General features: G+C 37.0%; 3 protein-coding genes across 3 annotated transcripts; 1 reads left to right on the top strand and 2 right to left on the bottom strand.

Moving 5' to 3' along the window:
- The first annotated feature begins 213 nt into the window (after window positions 1-213).
- On the top strand, window positions 214-5,131 carry LOC108993283 (SUPPRESSOR OF GAMMA RESPONSE 1). Its single transcript, XM_018968143.2, has 6 exons — window positions 214-472; window positions 1,628-1,769; window positions 3,128-3,314; window positions 3,379-3,881; window positions 4,274-4,675; window positions 4,784-5,131. The coding sequence occupies exons 1-6, from the start codon at window positions 465-467 to the stop codon at window positions 4,838-4,840; spliced, it is 1,299 nt and encodes a 432-aa protein (XP_018823688.1). The 5' UTR covers window positions 214-464; the 3' UTR covers window positions 4,841-5,131.
- A 4,938-nt stretch (window positions 5,132-10,069) lies between these two features.
- On the bottom strand, window positions 10,070-10,607 carry LOC108993278. Its single transcript, XM_018968137.2, has one exon. The coding sequence runs from the start codon at window positions 10,455-10,457 to the stop codon at window positions 10,317-10,319; it is 141 nt and encodes a 46-aa protein (XP_018823682.1). The 5' UTR covers window positions 10,458-10,607; the 3' UTR covers window positions 10,070-10,316.
- Window positions 10,608-13,632: 3,025 nt separating this feature from the next.
- LOC108993277 (serine/threonine-protein kinase STN7, chloroplastic) lies at window positions 13,633-18,926 on the bottom strand. Its single transcript, XM_018968136.2, has 10 exons — window positions 18,428-18,926; window positions 18,239-18,325; window positions 17,777-17,899; window positions 17,531-17,629; window positions 16,590-16,758; window positions 16,395-16,488; window positions 15,029-15,122; window positions 14,874-14,930; window positions 14,093-14,506; window positions 13,633-13,936 (listed from the first exon to the last, which is right to left on the bottom strand). Exons 1-10 carry the CDS (start codon window positions 18,848-18,850, stop codon window positions 13,775-13,777), a joined length of 1,722 nt encoding a protein of 573 aa, XP_018823681.1. The 5' UTR covers window positions 18,851-18,926; the 3' UTR covers window positions 13,633-13,774.
- Between the last annotated feature and the right edge of the window lie 985 nt (window positions 18,927-19,911).

Below are 19,911 nucleotides of genomic sequence, written 5' to 3' on the forward strand. Positions count from 1 at the left end.
GGAAATGATCCTCGAAAGATCACACTTCACACTAAGTACATCAACGGTTGATGGTTGATCAAAGAAGTCAATTCCCAAGTCTTCCCCATACGACAGACGTACAGAGTTATACCCCACCACCACTCCGACCGGAAGTGGAAGTGGCGCCTCTCTCTCTCTTTATTTTTTTTGTTTATAATAACTATTATTTCCACCATTCTGAGCATTCTCCCCCTTCTGCACTGTTACTTTTTTTTTTTTAATAAAAATGGTTTCAATTCAAATTTCAAAATCCAGATTTTTTCGTAGAAAACTTGGGAAAATATATATAAGTATGTAACGAAAATGGAAGGCGAGTCTCTCTATTTATATTTACGGAAGAAGTTGGAGTTTTCGTCGTCAGGAGGCGGAGAAGACCGAAATCTATCGTCCTTGAATCTCTTTTACTTGCTCGATTCACCACCACCACTCCCCTCCCCCCTCCCATGGCTGGGTATCTCTCTCTCTCTCTCTCTCTAACTCACTCTCTCTCTCGCACTCTGAACTGCATAAATAAATCTTAACAAGAGTGACATTGAGTCTCCAAAGGTTGAATCTCATACTTTTATTTCTTTTCTTGTCGGAGTTACCTAGTTTTACTTGTTATTCCTGCAGGGATGTTATGTTTGGCACTATTCAGTAGTATTCAGGACATTTAAACTTTTTCTCTCGACGGTGGTTTTTGTTTCTAATATCAATTTGCTCGTAGTAGCTACAGATAGGAATGATGTTATCTTTGGCACCAGGGACAAGTGCGATTTTTTAGATGTGGGTATTTGATTTCATCTATGCTATTTTCTCATTCTTTTTTACCTTCCCATATGAATATATTTGGCTGACTATCGGATGTCCTTTTTGGGGGTAAGTTTAGGGGCTACCGACTAGAGAAAAAAGAAGAAAGAAAAAAACTCGGAGGTTGGGAAAAAAAAAAATTATAATCATTTGTGCCTAGATATTTCCATGTAACATACGTTATTGTTGTTGCCTATCTTTTCTTCATGATCATTCTCATTACCTTAGCATGGCACTTTTGTTTATTTTCTTATTTTTATTTACTTCTTACTGTCATGTCGCCTGTGTTCAGAGTTCACATTTTGATCAAAAAGTTTGTGCTTTCAATTTTTTGTGTTATGCCCCTTATTTTTAGAAGGATAGTTTGTTCTTCTATTGATATAAAAAATTTACCACTGCTTGTAGACACCGATACTTTTAATTGTGGATAAATATTGGTTTTCGTCTTTGTGAAGGCCTCAAGTTTTGCTAATGTGATCTTGAGGTGTTTTGTTATGGGGCATTTTTTGGATCTACTTTGATATGCGTTTCTGAATGATTGGCAAATAGTTACAGTGATGATAACATGTGGACAGAAACTGGTAATGTTACAAAATGGCATTCTTTTTCATTGATTTTATTTCTTCTTGATCTTTCCCTTTTGCCATCAATTATTTCTCTACTATTATCTTCATTGTGCTTTCAAAATAGACTTGAGGGATTGCTGATCTCACATTGATCTGGATTCAAAGACACATTGAGTATTTTTTAGATTTTCTAGTTTTATGATTAGAAATAAGTCATGATTTTATTTAACTAACTTGTGTTATGTATGAAGACCATCATGGTTGATAGACAGTAATAGAATCGCCACAAAAATCAAGAGTGCATCTGGAACTTGTCATCCTGAAAGAATTGCATGGAAGAGTAACCCTGCAAGAGCTTGTCCCAATTGCCAGTTTACAATTGACAACAGTGATGTATAATCTCTATTTTTTTCTTGTGATTTAATGTTATTATCAGTTCTAATCGATAATTCCTAGAAGATGTTAGTTTTAGGAGTTAGTTCTTGGTAATTGCAGTTCATGTGAACGGGTCATACGATATTGATGCAGGCTGAAAGCGATATCCTATTTATTTAATGTTATTTTACAGTTTTGTTGAGAGTATAACAATTTAGTTGAATGCTGTGCCTACTGCTGTTTACAGGGATTGTTAACATTGTTTCTTTTTCGACATTTTTTTTTTTCATGTGTCACAAGCTTGTTTTGCTCAATTCACCTACTCATATGTTAGAAACTAATTCCAATCTAATTATGCAGGCTGATTAGGATGCAGCAATATAATTGATAATGAAATATTGCTTGATGATCCCGAAGTTCCATAAAAGTTTTGAGGTCTAGTTGGTGAAAGTTTACAAATCAATTGAAGTAATACTATGTAGTATTTGCCTGTTTTGTTAGCACTTCAGAAAATGACTAGAAATAAAACTATAGGACTGATATGTAACATATGAAGTTGAAGTGCATTTGCAGATTCGTTTTTAACATTTACCTTTTGCACATTAAACTATAGAAATTGGGCAGATAACTACATACAGGGTAAGTGTGTACTGTTTATCAATCTACAAACTATGCACAAGGTAGGTGTGGAGAACTAGTTTCACATTTGCTTAGCTTGTAATTTCTCGTAGATTTGAGGTTGGTGCTTCTCCTGACATTCTCTTAATATTTCTAATGTGTCCTAAATGTTTCCAATTTGCTATTACATTATCTAACAAAACATGCATTTGAATTTAATGATTTTTCATCCATGTCAATCAGCCATTTCTCTCACATCTTCTCTCTAGAAATGTTGTAAGGGTCGGTTCCTGTATTGATCACTCATAATTTTGTCTTCATTAAGCTACTACATATATTAGTTTTCTTTTTAATAACTAAATGATCCCCAAACATTACGCAACTCTACGACTAGTATAGTATGCCAGTGGACTATAAAGTGCATCCTTCTAGTGTTATGCTCATAGCTTAAGTAACTTGGACCAACATTGACCTGACAATTATAGCAAGTTGATAGAAGTTGCAAGATTTTTCCTGTGTATGTGCTGATATTATAGTCTTTCCTTTATTGCTTCCAAAAGTTTGGCTTAGTTGTTATGTGCCCATGGCATTCTCCTGCTGCTTTCATCTGAGAAATTTCTTGTTGTTGACTGGTCACTGTGCATTATCGTGAATACAACTTGATTGTCCCAACCTGAATTTCATTTGGGTCGCATTATTTTCAACACTTTTCAATATAGGCAGGATTGTTGTTTAATTTGAATTCTGTTTGTTTTTAGGTTGTTCAAGAGTGGCCTGGATTACCTAGAGGTGTGAAGTTTGATCCATCTGATCAAGAGATCATCTGGCACTTACTTGCAAAAGGTGGAGTCAGGGATGTAAAGCCCCATCCTTTTATTGATGAGTTTATCCCAACTGTTGAAGAAGATGATGGAATCTGTTATACCCACCCTCAGAATTTACCAGGTCAGTGGGTTGATTTTTGCTTGGTTTTCTACTTAATTATCTATAATTTTTTTAAATGTATTAGGTGTCAAGCAAGATGGAAGTGTATGTCATTTTTTTCATAGAGCGATCAAGGCCTACAATACAGGAACCCGAAAGCGTAGAAAGATTCATGGTGATGATTTTGGTGATGTCCGCTGGCACAAGACCGGTAAGACCAAACCAGTGATCTTGGATGGGGTTCAAAGAGGGTGTAAGAAAATTATGGTTCTGTACGTGAGCATGGTCAGAGGAGGTAAACCTGAGAAAACTAACTGGGTGATGCATCAATATCACTTGGGAACAGGTGAAGATGAAAAGGATGGGGAGTATGTTATCTCTAAAATATTTTATCAGCAACAGCAGCAAGTCAAGCAGGGTGATAAAACTGACCAAGATTTCCCTGAAAGCACTGAGCCGATGATGGGAAAAGTGGATCCTGTCACACCCAAGTCCACGACTCCTGACCCTCCTCGTGCTGAAAGGCGTTGTTCAGATTATGACCTTGGGCTGGATATTCCTGTTACTTGTGCAGTTCCTGATGCCCAGGTAGAACAACCCCCCCCCCCCCCCCCCCCCCTCTCCCTCTCCTAGCAGCATGGAACTTACATTTGCTTTTTGTTATGATTCATGAAAATATACTGCTTCATGTTTTCTGCAATTGCTTCAGAGTTGTTTTAGTGTTCAATCGGTGGATACCAATCTTAGTTATACTTTGGGCCCCTTACCTGCAATTAAAAAAAGATTCTTTCTGGAAGAATTGAGATAATGCACCGATTGATCACAACCAAACTTCTAGTATAAATTTGTTGTTGAAAATATGTACCTTTTTGCATTTTAACACAAATGCCTATGTAAAACAAGGTACTGATGTTTACTTGGTTTCCCATCTTTAATTTCTCATTGAAGCATTTACTTATAAGAAAAATATTTCATTGAAGCATGCTGAGACTGTTTGCATTGAAAATGAGGTTCAACCTGAACATGAAAAGCCTGATTATGATGATCAAAACAAGATGGAAAATCATGCCGGTGAAGTGGTGGATAATAATGATGTTTATGCTGAGGAAGATCCAAAATGGTGGGACAGTGAGTCACAGAATCTTTTGGATTCTCAACAACTTGTGGAAGGGCTGTCTCTTTGTGATGATCTACTTCAGAGCCAGTCTCCAAATAGGGATGGAAATTGGAATGGAGCAGGGAAGAGCAAGCCCCGTCTAGCTGATTATGCTCAATTAGGACCGGAGGATTTAAAGAAGGATCTAGAGGAGTGCCAAAATCTTGCTCTCGATCCAGCTAACATAGAACTTGATACACCTCCAGAATTTCGACTGAGCCAGCTTGTATGTTATCTCCACTGTCTTCTCGTTTGCTTTCTGTTGAAATAGTCAAATTATGATGTTTGATTACTCATAATTTGATGTCAATGCCTTTTTCAAATGGTTTTGTAGGAATTTGGATCGCAAGAAAGTTTTCTAGCTTGGGGTGGGAGCAGGGTGATTGACTGAATATGCTTTGGGCATTTTCGATCTTGCTGTAATTTTGTGGCCACTTTTTGTGAACACTCAACCTTAAACATATTTTTGATGGAAGTATAATTCTTTGCTGTAGAGGTTGGAGTGTATATCTTTTTCATGGGCGAAGTATGGTTTTTGGTTGGATAAATGGAGTTGTAATTCATGGAGCCGAACTTACTGTCATAACCCGCGTTGTAATTACACCTGTGTTTGAGAAAGGATCAATGCATGGTATGCTTGTTCTGTTTAAACGGTATAAAAGTAGCAGTGGTTTTATCTGGATTCCTTTTATTCTCAAATTTAGCTTCAAGGTTTGATTATAGTAGTTTTCCAAATATAGTTTTTTCTAGGGTTTTGAATCTATGGGTGCGAGACTACCGTTTTGGATAGTGAGATGAAAATTTTAGTTTTAGATGAAAGTTTAAAATATTATTTTTTTAATATTGTTATTGTTTTGAGATTTGAAAATTTTGAATTGTTTATTATATTTTATGTGAATTTGAAAAAGTTTTAATGATTAGATGATATGAGAATTTTATGGCTCATCACATTTGCCAAACCTACCAATGTTTCAGGACAGATCAAAATTATGGTATGATTACTCGGGGACCATTGTTAGCATCCTCATTGGCTTGGCCAAATAAGGAGATTAACTAAAATTTAGATAATTTGTACTAAAAAGACTCTACATTGGATTGGCCATCTTTAAAATAATTTGAATTTCTGTTACAATAATTAGTCAAATATAGAGAACTATAATTGGTTTAATAAACATTAAAATAATAATTTTTCATTTCAATTAAGTTTAATCTTAATTTTTTTATTAGCATTCAATGACATTTGAAAATATGATTTTTTAATATTAATTTAATTAGAATATAATTATTATTAATATTAAATTAGTAGAATTATAAAATGTGATACAAATAAATTAAATAAAAAAATTATTAATTTAATAATATTTTATTATTATATAGAGAGTGAATGGCTAATTCAATATAGATATTGAATTTAAATAAAATAAGTAAATATAAAAAAATGTGATATTAATTAAATTTTAAAGATAAATTTAATCAATTCAATAAAAATACTCTTAGTGTGAGTTATACTTGCACGAGAATTGATGGTTGTGTCATGTTATTTTGTTGAAAAAATCTTCTTCACACTTTACTGTGTGAAGAAGTGCCAGTACACCTAACGTGCTGGGTTGAAAAAAAAAAAAAAAACTATATAAAATGTGTGGAGACTGTAATATACAGTAAAATGTGATATAACATTTCTCTATTTTGTTTTGGGAGGGATGAGTTGGAGTTAGGAAAGGATTTTAGGTCTTAGGTGCAGCCCACCAGAATGTTAGATGTCTATTTTCGGGCCTAGACTCAGCTTGCTCGACAGACATGTTTGTCCAAGTTCGGCTGACTATTTCCTCTTTCTTGGGCTCGATAAATTTCTCTTGTCTGTGTGGACCACCTTGAAGCTTGTTGACTCTGACAGTGAAGTAAACATTAGCATGCATGAGTCAATGAGCAGCACAGCTTGGATTTCGGATATTTGAAACAGTACTATCTATGGAGGCAGTGCAGGCCACACGAGTTGGTATTGACAATGACTTGAGAGGGCACCATAGCTCGCCAGATTATCAGTCTATCAGAGGTTGTGGGTGCTGTGCTTTGTGTATTGTTCACGGGCAGCATGATTGCCTGTGGGGAACCAAGATGAAGACCCGTCCTTGGTAACCAGCAAATCGGGGCCTTCTTGGCAGCCTGGCAGCATGTTGCAGGAGAGTGCCCTTGCTGCTTTGCTAGGTAAGTGTAGGCACTGTAGGGTACCCTTTTAGTTGTATAAGCCATAAAAGTTCTGGTTGAAGTTCTTTGTTCCATGGCAACTGCACCATAGCCGGGGCCATGGTATGTTCTAAAAGCGTCGAGTAGTATTAGTAAGGCCATGGTCTTTCTAAGGATGCCATGATGCAACTAAAGAACAGACAAAAGAACCTCAACACCCTGGCCAGTTTGGCTCCAACTAAAATGCGATTGAATTCAGGCACAAACAATGAATCTAATCATAATTCACTGAATTCAGCAAATATCTTCTCCTCTCTTGTGGTGAATGACACTCGCATTATTCACCAAACTAAGCCGGTATTTCTTTGCACAATTTAGGGGAATCCTTGATAACAAAAAGAAGGGTGTTAATAGTTACCACCATGGTTGACAGGCTGTATGACATTATGATTCTTAGACTTCTTATTTTTCAAAGTTTATTCTGATACCATACTAATGTTTTGGTTTGAAGTTTCAGAACAATAATACCAATGATTGTAGTTATCTTATCTGAACTCTTCACTTTTCTCTATCAACATATTATAACACATGTCCTGTTGTTGGGGGTTTGGAACACCACCAATCCTACAAGAACATTATCTATCTTATACTATCTATTAAAATAATTACATACTTAATAAAATCATCCTCCCATTCATTAGGAGATGTGTAAACCAATTCTGCAATTAAAAAAATAAACTTAAATAACATTAAGCTCCGTTTGGATAGTGAAAGTATTTCATCTCATCATTATAATTTTTTTAAATTCTCACACAAAATATAATAAATAATTTAACTTTTTTCAAATCTCAAAATAATAATAATATTCTAATAATATTTTATTCAACTTTCATCTATAACTGTCTCATCTTATCTTATTATCCAAATTGTACCTACATTAACCTCAATAATGGCCTTCCACATTCTAATAACCATATAGCCAAACCAACAGCATGGTCTATGAGAATTATGTTAAAAAGGGGAAATGAAATGATAAGCCTAAAGTAATATTTTAAGTGAAGAAAGAAGTTCTTATGGTTGCCCATGCATGTTGTTGTGTTTGAAAAAAAAGTAGCGACTTTATGTTGAGTTTTCCCAATCAATATTCAACAGTGAGGTGGATGGGGGTTAGGGAAGGAGAGGGAAGCATTCATGCTGTACATTATTGGAGGGCAGAGGGATGTGTCAGGTTGGGGGCCACATGTTTGGACTGATATTGAATCTGACCGATGTGGTGGGGTTGTGGATTAGGAAGCGCACGTGGGCATGATAAGGCTGCCTTTTTGACCATTCGCCTCCTTTTCTCTTTTCCACTTTCCCATCATTTCTATTTCTAATCTGAAAATAAGGAAACGCTAAAGATAAGATATTGACTAGTTATTAGACAGTTTTATCAATAAAATATAAAAATATCACTTGTACTGTGTAATAATTGATACAAACAATCTGAGATCTCTGTACACTACTCCTTTGGAAGAGAAAATCCATGATGAAACGTGTGATGACAAGCTGAGAAAGGACCCCTCAGTTAGAGAGGTTTGCCACAATTTTGGCAGCCACCTATCGCACCCTCTGTGTTTCAGTTTTGTACTCGCAGAGCTGCTGCAACTTTTTCACCCACAATCAGAAGTACGTGCCGTTTCCATCACCCTCGGCCTCTTCCCCATGGATGATTTCTCATCTGTGCATTGCCGAAAGCGCAGGAACAAACAAAGGGGAATAGTTTTGCATGTAGGCCCATCTCGAACGTACACGTGGCGCACGTGAATGTGGGTCCGGTAGGCAATAATTCTACCGCCCCACAAATTGAGTTTTGACCACTAACGTTAATAAGTTGTCCCTCTCAACCAAAGGTGCGTGTTTAGATACATACTCCTTTCTTCTTTTTTAGTAATAATCGCCTTAAAACTGGACCACAGTGCCTAGCTAGCTAGCGTTAATTATTGATATGAAAATGAGTTAATGTTGTCTGGTTGAAGACAAGAAGATCGAAGATAAGCTTATGATAGTGATTGGCCAACGGTCTGTCTCTAATTGGACAAGGTTTGTGTTTCTTGCAACTTCTTCTTGGTAGCTTGGAGAAATGAAAAAGAAGTTGAAAGAGCTATATATATATATATATATGTATATAGGATGGTCAGTGGTCACTTTTAGATGGAATTTTGTCATTAAGTATACTTAGAATACAACGTCAAAGTGCTCTAACTATAATACTTTTCCTTTGTCTAAGCGTTTTTTGGACTAGTCTTTCAAACAGTAGCAGAGAAAGGCAAACAAACAGTTTGATTTTACATTTGAGCAGTTTGAGTTGTACAATTATCAAACCTAGACCTCACTTCAAATGATTAATGGGCCTACATCACTTATCTAATCATAAATGGTTGTGACCCTTGAACAGAAATCTTTCCTTCTAACTTGCTTTTTTCTTAGCTTTGAAGATAGAATGGAGATTCTGATTGGCATTAGTAAAGATTAATGCCCTGCATTTTTAGTGTTAAAACTTCTTAACAAGATACCGGCAGAAAATACCTTATCCCCACATGGAGTATAGTAGAGTTCTCAACCCCTAGAAATAAAGAACAGGACATGGACAACTTTCAATTAGGTAAGTATTGTACCCCCCAACAAAACCTTCACTAACACGGAAGCTAGTTTTTCTGTTTCTGTCAGTCCTGATGACTGATAAAATCATTCTATGATTGTGAGTTCAGTTGGTAATACTTTTAACTGAACTCCTTTTGCGAATCTGAACAATTCTCAGAAGATTCAAACAAATTATGAAGTGCGGGATAAAGAGAGAAAAAAAAGAACTTCAAAAATAAAATTTATATAATGAGATGAAATAATTTTAGATGAAAGTTAAATAAAATATTATTAAAATATTCTTTTAATATTATTGTTATTTTGAGATTTGAAAAAGTTAAATTTTTTATTATATTCTATGTGAAAATTTATAAAAATTATAATGATGAGAGGAGATTGAGAGATTTATTATCCAAACCTAAGTTGCTTTGGCTTTAGGGTTGCTTTGAGCTTTGGCTTTAGGGATCCCATGATGGCTCAGTGGGCAAGGCAAAGTCACAGTCTAAATGAAACAATAAAAAGAAGAAAAGCATTTCAAGAGCAGAACTTTCAAGTTTAAGGCCATGGTCATTAAGAAAAATAACTTTGCTTTGATCTTTGAGGGCAGCATTAAGGATCCTACGATGTCTTAGACTCTTAGTGGTCAAATCTTGCATAAAAGTGGCATGGTCTAGGCATAATCACAGTCGAAATGAAAAAATAAAAACTCTTCAAGAGCAGAACTACGAAATTTGAGGCCATATTCCTATTGATCTTGTGAACGCATTGTTAATCTGCCATACTAAATATAGGGGAAAGCACAGAACAAGAAGGGTGAAAAGAATAAAGAACATCGCAAACTATATTGCTTGAAATATAATATCTAAGCTTCTTTCATGTTATCTGATGTACATCTAGCACTTGAGGCCAAACTGATACAAAATTTGCTGAACTTTCCCATAATATCCGCCGCTGCTATTTACACTCCACCATAGAAGAAAAGAAGGAAAAAGAAGAAGAAGAAGAAGAAGAAGAAGAAGAAAGAAAATTCGTCAGCTTTGTGGCCCTTCCGACTGGGGACTTCAATCATGCCAACAAAGGAGCATAACTACACATCTCCTGATTATGTATAGCTTAGCCCTCTGCTCTCTGAGGACCCCTCCAAGTCCTCTAGTAGATAGCCTTCTCTTGGACCCTCCAATGGTCGCACTGCTCATCTTCATCTCTTAGATTTTTCTGTCTCTCTTTGAACGCAGAGGAGTTCTTTCTTCCTTTTGTTTTGAGAGTGAGCAACAACTTTGCTGTGTGTTGGTCTGAAACTGCAGGAAGGTGTTCTTATATAGGGTGGGAGAGGTGGTCTTGGCTCATGTTGGTCGAGTAAAGAGCCAACGATGGGGCATGAAAGGGCGTGCGGTGCCCCCAAACCCACTAGACAATGCCAAATGGGCCCCAACCCCACTTGAGAATCCATACCCCAACACCAAGGAAAATACAAAACAATCCCAACAAGACCCCCCTTCTCTCCCTCTCTCCCTCTCTCTCTCCTTGCTATGTCACACTCCATATCCTAGTTAGTGTAGGAGGCATTACCCATCAGCAAAATGGGTCGGCCATTTTGGTTCAATAAGGCACCGAATTTCTGTAGTCTATTAGCTGCCTTCAATTTCTGCATTATGTTTTGTTGTTCTTGATAAAGAAAAAACCTTATCCTTTTTCAGTGCTTCTCTTTGTTGATTATCTTTACTTTTTTTTTGTTGGATCCCCCTAAAACGGCAGTAGGGTATGCGTGGCTCAGTTGAATCCAACATAAGAATGATGTTAACCGTTTCCAGAAAATTTTAAAAACTAATATGAGGTCAAAGAAGTAGGCTTTTGACAAGGTTTCTACTACAAAATGTATTTTAAGTGGTTTTGGGATAATATTGTTTTGGAACCATATTCCGGATATGATAGCATATTCGTAGTGTTTACATAAGAATTATGGTTGTGGTGCGATTGACGTCTTAGTAACAAGTGTTAGATTTAGATATTTTGGCTGCACACACATCATGCCAATGAAAAAGATTGAATTATTCATTAATAATTTTGAGCTTCATCCAATTATTTATTAGATATTTATGAGTAGAACTTGTAGCTTTTTACCGAAGTTGCATTTTCATGTTTTCTTGTGAGATTGGGAAGCTCTCTTAAAGTTATATCAAGCAGAATTAAGCGTGGTAAATATACCTGTACGTGTGAATACTTGCGTTTAAATCGGGCTGCACTGAAGTTGCAGGCAAGCAATGCTTAACTTTTGTGTCTTTCTCTCCGACTTGTTTTCCAGGGTCTAGGGGTTAACAATATGGTAAAATCTGACCAAACCAGTAATATTAATTTTTAAAACAAGAAGCTAGTTTCGCAGATCTATTACTATATATCGTTAAATCCAACTTAACTAATATCCAAGCAAACACCCACTTGCTTTGTCTCGTGTTTCACCCGTTTCACTGATCAGGACACAAACTTCCATTAATCCTTGTTCTGATTGGGAAAAAAAAAAGTTATGTTTTCTATGCTCTCTTTGAACAGATTTAAGCTGTCAAATAGAATTAGGCGCTCCCCAGTGTTTGCTCTTCCATCCTTTTTTAAAGAGTAGACAAGATTTTAAGATGCTATATGTAGTGTTTGTTAACTTAATTATATATACACATGATCTTAGTTGTCTTGTAGATTCTGAATTATAGGATATATTGCTTTCTAAGACTGATTTCATCTTTCAAGTCCCTGAGTTTATTAGATCATGATATGCTTTAGTCTGTCAGAATTTGAGTCCTTTATGATTAAGTTGACTAAATGATCGAACCACACACTCAAGTAAATTTCCATAAACTGGTGTAATTTTCTTTGGTTAAGAGGCATAAGCATGCCTGGCTACTGCATATGTAGGAAACCCTTTTTGTTTATTGTTTTTACAGAATGCAGACAATAATATATGTGTAATAGAGTGCGAGACACCCAAAGCTTTGGGAACTCAACTAGATTAGAGACAAAGGGTGATAAAATTAATCTAAGAAATGCCCCTTTAATGAACGTGTCCCCAGGTTTAGTTTGGAGTGTCTAATGCTGGGTTATTTTACTGTTTATTCTTTAAAAAAATGGTCTGGTTGTACTGGACAAGGAGGTCAGAGTTGCACGTGAAGGTCTTGTGGTTTACAATGCCATTGCCTGTGAGAGACTCAATGCAAACAAATTGTTATTTTTATGTTATCAGGAAGCTTTGAATCAATTAGTTTATTAACTTCTCCACCATGCTTGCTGTTGGCTTTTGTTTACATAGGAACTTCGTTTCCCACATGCTGTGCTTATTCATGCTGCTTCCACCACTTCCTCCTCTTCCTCCTCACGTATTAGCTTTGCCTCTTTGACAACCTTTGCTGACCAGGAATCTTATATAATCCGCAACGCGTCTGTCATACATAGGATTATGAGCAGATTAATTACAGCTTCATCACTGTACGAATGAACATATATTAGTAACAGCTAACCTTCGCTTAACAGGAATCTTCTTGTATAAACCGCAACATGGGATGATGAGTTAATTACAGCTTCATAACTGCACGAACAATTTGTTAATTAGCACACAAGCACCTATACACCCACACACACACATATATATATATATGGATGTCTCTGCTCGTTGACTATATAACTAGCACTTATCCAAAAAGAAAGAAAAAAAATGACTATATAGCCAGCAATGGCATTGCTGGTTATGAGATTGTAAAAGATTTTCGTATCTGAATCGAAACTCAATTGCCTCTCTGATATTTTTCCATCCAAGTTGCACCATCTTTTTTTTTTTTAAGAAATTTTTAATTGTTATCAACTTCTGAACGATTTTTTACATGCATTATGATCGGTCCTCATGTGCTGGCAATTAATAATTATGATTCCCTGATCTTTAGTTGCAGGTTGTATGGAAAAAAATGAAATGAAATTGACATGATCATTCCAAGGTTAAAGTAGTCACAACTGAACGTGTTGGGAAATGTCGGAATTTGCTCATCAGAATGTTAAAAAAAGGACAAATGTCAATATTAAAATAATGCCACTTCTCAATGATGAAGACAGCCTCTATTCTCCTTCACATGTATAATCAAGGACACTTTCCTGTTTTTGAATGCAAAGAGTACGATTCAATTCTTGGGAGAAAAAATAAAGTTTCCAAATGTGAATTTGAAAAGTTAAGTTATTCTCCAAAGCCGGCCATTGGAAACTCAAGGCATGTGGTGGTGGCACAAGTTTCGTGTGAATTTTTTCTCGACTAATGTAAAAGACAAGCATGCTTGATGCTTCTTCGCAATTTCAGTACTGCATTGAATGACGTTCAGCAGAATTATGATCCATGGAGCAGGCAAATAGACTTGAGTTCAAAAGATTCCAGACATGTTTTCATTAGATTCCATTTAATTTCTTTCATTGTAAAATATTGCTCTATTCCACAAGATATTCGGTACGGATGTACAAAAGAAGGAAAAAATACTATATATATTTGCAGACTTCATTCCTCCCTGGGGATCCATCTGCTCCACCACAGGCTCTTCCTACGTTGGTTAAGCTCATCCATGCTCTCATTCAATGTTCTAATAATCTTCCTCTGGAGCCGAAGAGCCGATGCAAGAGCATTCCTTTGTGGACTTGCCTTCTTCCTGGGCTTAATTTCCTGCATAATAGAATAATGTTAGCCTTATACCGTATATCTTAATTATGTCTTGAATAGTGTCGACTGGTGTAATATTTTTTGAGTTTTCTGTAAAATGAATGTACTGTGGATGATAATGTGTGTAAATTCTACTAGCAATATAATTTGAGTACAGACTCTGAGCTCTTGAAGCTGAGCTTCTGTGAAGCCACCATCCTGCTTCGTCCCTGATTTTGCCATGAGCCCGATTACCCACTTGGCAGCTTCACCATAGTCTTGTTGTGTTGTACGAAAGAATTGCAATCTCAGCTTCTGCATGAAGGACAAAGCCAATAGCCCTTCCCTATCAAAGTAGGGATGAGCTAAAGCAGCTTTTGCACTGGTTCTTTGTCGTGCTTTGTATCTGACCATTGAAGTCACAAGTTCCCATCCTATCCCACCATCTAAATCCAACAACTCGAATCCCCTTCGCAGTTCGGAGTTAGCACGAGGCTCTACACTTTTTCTCCATCCAACCAAATCATAGTCACATCTCTTTAACTGACGATTGAATTGTATGAGGCCACTGTCAGAGCGTAATGCTGGGAATGCCTACAAGATGAAAACTGTTAAAGAGCAGACATAGCTAAAAATCTCTGCATGATGATATTTGTAGATGAAATTAGTCACATTGTTACTGTTGATAGATGCCATTTATGGATATCTAACTTCGAAAAATATTGAACAAGCATTCTGCTACCTTTAGATGTGTAAGGTGAAGGCAACCTTAAAACACTCTCTATGGCCTGTTATTCACTAGTGTCACAAGCCACAATTGGGCAAGGCCCTGCTACTCATTTTCACAAACCATTTATTATTCATCATGGGCCACTAAACTGGGCCAGCTGATGGTACAGCTCATGCAATCTACCATGTATCAAGTCAAATCCAGGGATACTCAGCAGTATTGTTTACTCACCATTTGGAGGAACATCAGACCAGTACTGTAGATATCAAATCTATCAGGCAAATTCATCTGTTCAAGGACATATAATCAGAACGAATAAAAACAGTTCAGAAAGAAAGCTAGCAAAATGACACATTACTTTGGAGACGTTGAGATTTAGTATGCCCCTGCCATAGGACTGGGGAAAGTGCAGTTGCCACTGGAGCTGAAGGTGCAGATGGAGTTTGTGTGCTCATGATGTATTGCTCCGGCGCAGCATATCTGAAAATGAAAGAACCAAAAAACTTTTTCGCTAACTTTAAATAAGAAGTAAAATAAAAAGACACCAAAGCAAATATTTCTGGACTGAGTTTTTAAGTTTTTCAAGCATGCCACAACCTAATTTTTTTTTTAACAAAGAGAAGAGGCCACATGTCCAAGAATGACCCCCTCCCAGTTTTATTAAAAGTCCTCACTTATGATGGAGGAATACCATGTTAACAATCAAGACTTTGTGCCCTCGCAACACACAAAAGAACCAATCATAAATAAAATCAATCAAACTATCAACCAACCCAAAACTAAACTTCATTTCCTATGCCTCCGAACATAAGGGAAACCTCCCCTATCCAATCTAATAATTCCTCTAATGAAAGAAGGGAGATCCGAAACTATCCGAAACTAATTGACAGCGAGTATATGCAGAGCAAACGTCCAAATTTGTTTCCTCATAAACAATAAAAGATGAGAAAAGTAACCCATATTTTTCACATTTTCAAGCTGCTCAACTCTACCAACATCTAATAATTTTCATACTAGTGGTCCGGCCCTCACCGGCAAACAGAGTTGGAAATATTTTATCCCCATATTATCAGGGATTTGGAAATCCATTCGTATAGAATAAGCCACTGTTACAAATTTGTGTTTCCCATAGGGCTTGAATATTTTGATCACGTTTTAAAAAGAAATTAACTGAGTCAATCTGTTCATCTTCATGTCTCTCTGATAATATAAGGGAATTTCAATTTTAATATGTTACCTATTTCCTGTATGTCTTTGAATACTTGTTGAAAATGTTTCCAAAGTGCAATATACAACAAAAAATGACCCCCTTTTATGGTACGCCCCCCCTCCCCCTCTTCCCACCCCAAATCTAAAAAATATAGGGAAAAAATATCAAATAAATAAAACTGCTTTTTGATTAATAGGCACCTTCATTTTGGTTGAACAAGATAACAAACTCAATTTTAGATAATTGAACACAATAAGTCTGTCTAATATTCCAGTAGTCAACGAATTTCGAGTCAATATAAGGTTGTGTTCACCTTGTGAAGTTCTTAGCTCCTATGAAAATGTCAATTAAATGTAAATTGCTACAAATCAATACCAGTTTCTTTGTGAAATGATGTGCATGATTCTGTCCTTGAGCTTAACGCATTCCACTCACAGAATCAACCACACTATCAACAACCAACTTCTAGTGTAAAGTTCAAGAAAACTTTATGGTAGATAAAACAAGTAACATGTGTAGCTTATTGACAGAAACAAAGATACCTTGGATCTAGAAGAAACTCCTTTGGAATATAATTAATGCCCACTCGCAAATCAGCTGCAGCTCCTAGATCAATTATTTTGAATGTACGAGAACCTATTAAAGTTGTAATGTTAACATCCAAATTGAACATGTTATCTCTGAAATCTTTCCAACCTTTTGTTGACTAATTGCAAAATAATGTACGCAACTGTTACCTTCAGAAAAAATAACATTCTGTGGCTTAATATCCCTATGCACAATCCCAGTCGAGTGAAGTCCATCCAATGCAAATAAGAGCTGTCTCATGATTGTTTGTATGATTCTATTCTCCCTTTCTATACCCTTACGCATGTCCTGGATCTCTCCAAGAATCATAGTTTCTACCTGACATTTTTATGTAACCATCACAAACACGGGAATTGGAAATCTAAAATTGACAGAAACAATCTACAAGAATTTCTGTAGGCATTAAACTCAGAAACTACTTAATCTTGGTCACATGACGCATTAAGTAAAAACTTTCAGGAATTGATATGTAAGAACATATATATATATATATATATATATGGACCATCAAACCATCAAGTTGTAATTCCATGGAAACGAAAGAAGAATTGTAAATGTTTGTTGCTCACTGATTGCAGACTTAAATTGATTTTCTAGTATATTCCTGATGGGGGACAGTTAGTTCTAATCTTTTGCTAAGTTATGATATGTATATGTAAGTTCCAGATTTTTATATTTTATACATTACTTCTTTCATTGTTTTTAGGCTTTCCTAGTTGAATCAAAGCATATAAGTTAGGGTCTAATCAGGAATATTTTCACTTTGAAACCAAGTTTTGTGGAGCCTTTACACTGGTCTCCCATGTACCGGTCTCCACGTGCAAAATGGAATTTACTAAAGCCTTATCAATAAAAATTTCCTAATGGGTTCAAGCCTTCAAGGAGTCTCTTGAAGGGTTTACATCTAGCTAGAATAAGGTCTAGCGTTTTCACATTTTCTGTTCAGCATAAAAGCTTTTAACAGGTGACATAAATACCCCAGCATTTGGCTTTGTCTGATGAGAGAGTAAATTCTCGAACTTAGCACAGTGGGTGTAATATAAACGCATCATATACAAATATGAAATGGCTGATGAGAGAAAGTACCAACATTATAGGGGAACTCTTTACTTTGCATCAAATCTGAAAGTGTGGCCTCCCCTTCAAACCGCCATATAAGCCAATACTCACCTCCTTTCTTTGAAGAAGTCTGGAACAATTTCAAGACAACAGGAATAACAAGATTAAACAAAAACAGCTTCTGCAGTATTGAGCTTTGAAGGTGTATCTTTTATTTTCTAAGATAATGGTACCCTTAATTCATATGGTGGTGGTAGTAGTCATAATAGAGCAACACCTCAAGAAATCCGTATACAAAATCAGCACAGCTATTTGCGCAAGCTCTTCGAACACGCTCATTCATCCAAATTTCCACTGCACCATATTCGGTAGCTTTTTTCAAGACCAAGTCACCTTCCTTCTGCTTAGGGGAAAAAAAGTCTTCCTTAAATTGACAAATAAAAGCCCTTAATATACATTCTGCATTCAGTTCCATGAAATTTCAAGTTCAAGTGTCCCCTCATAAGAGAATGTCAAACACATTAACGTCTTATTGTTGCTTAAGCAAAGAAGTTGAAACAACTTTCTGATGGGGTCATGATTACACACTCAATCATGATTCGCTCTAAGTGATTAATAACAGCAGAATTTAATTACTTTTGGACTTGAATTTATATGTGTAGTGAAAAAACATAAGGGCTAAAGTTAAAAAAAGATAAAACATAAGTTTTGACAGAGGATTACATCAAACACATAATACCTTGGATGAGGGCTTCTTAGCCAATGAAGCCCTATAAACCACTCCAAAGGCCCCCTCCCCCAACTTCTTCCCCAGAACAAAATCATCCTGTCACACAAATCCAAAACCAAGTAACTAAGCACATATCATACAATTAGCCGAATTCTGATCCAAGACGCAAAACCAGCTAGAGCTAAAATTGACAGATACCTTCCGGTAAGTGGGTCTGAGAAACCTCTCAACAAAAGCAAGAACAAACATGTCAAAGAACCCAGGGGCGACACCAGGAGTGGCCCAGAGGTAAGACAGAGCGCCCAGGGCCAAAATCGCACCAGGGATCGTAACCGTCAAGCCATTCGACTTAGGAAGAGTGCTTCTGTAAATTATATCGCCGCACTCCATGACAGTGCAGGGCAGACCCACTCCCACGGCCACAAAGAGGTCACGAACGGCATCGATGATCAGTTCTCCTTGTGACGCAGATACAAGGAACTGTTTGCGGTTTGAGACGTTGATTCTTGCACTTGGTTTGACTCCAAGTTTTTTACCGAGAAATAGGGATGTTGGTTTTGTACAACTATGAAGGGGTAGCTTACTCACTCCTATACCCACGCCTGCTGCAACAGTGGCCATGAACGGACGGACGGGGGCTTAGAGTTTGTGGGAAAGAGGTAAGAAGTCGGAGAGACTATTATCTCACATTGAAACTGCATCGAATGTAGACCACTAGTCTGACATACAGCGACAGTTATTTCAGGTATTTTTTTTTTTTTATCTTTATTTTTTTGTGGAGGGAAAGGGTTCGATTGGATTGATGAGGCGTAGAGACCACAACTGACACGTTGATATTAGGATGTTGGGCCGGGCTTTGGATTTTGCAATATCTAGTCAAGTTGGGTCGTGTGTGGTGTGTTCGAAATTCTCGTTTTTGTTTGTTCATTTGAGTTGATCCAAATGTATGTTTGAGGTTGTAAGGTAGAGTTCCAAAAGGTCCGGTTGGTTTTGGATGTTTAACAGCTCCCAATAAAAGGGTGCCACATCATAAAGTCAACACTTAAGAACATAAAACCAAAGCAACCGATAATTACATTGTCTTTCTTCATCGTCTGTCACTCAACATTCACATTCACCGTCGTCCAAGACAACCAAGTCTCACCGTCGTCTACAACAATGTGTTTGCCTCAGCAGTATCCATCGCCACCATCCTCTTAGCAGTGTCCATTGCCACCATACCCAAACATAATCACAGACCCATTTCAAACATCTCATTTAAGATAATCACAAATCTAATCACAAACTAACTCAGATCACAGACCCAAACATGCATCAAATAATCACAAATCCAATTCATCAGAAATAACATCACCATTGACCTTCATGACTAGTGGTCGGTCGTCGATTAAGAGGGTGAAGAGTTCAATCGCATCTCGACTGAGGTTGTGGGTTTCATCAAGAGAGGTGGAGGGTCAAAGCCGGTGTGAGGGTAGGAATCGGACAACGCCAATAGCGAGGGGAGGGCTTGGTTGCAAGAGATGGGCGGAGGAGCGCTGCAAGGGTTCGCCTGTGGGGGAGGGTCCGCAGGTGAGGGGTTCGACTTAAGAGAGGGTGGTGGGAGGGCTCGACGCCGATGCAAGAGGGGGGGAGGAGGGTCAGGGGGGTTGGCCTGAGGGTGGGGAGGGATATCGCTTGGAGAA

The sequence above is a fragment of the Juglans regia genome, chromosome 6 (genome assembly GCF_001411555.2).
Source record: "Juglans regia cultivar Chandler chromosome 6, Walnut 2.0, whole genome shotgun sequence".
In the NCBI taxonomy this organism is placed as follows: Eukaryota; Viridiplantae; Streptophyta; class Magnoliopsida; order Fagales; family Juglandaceae; genus Juglans; species Juglans regia.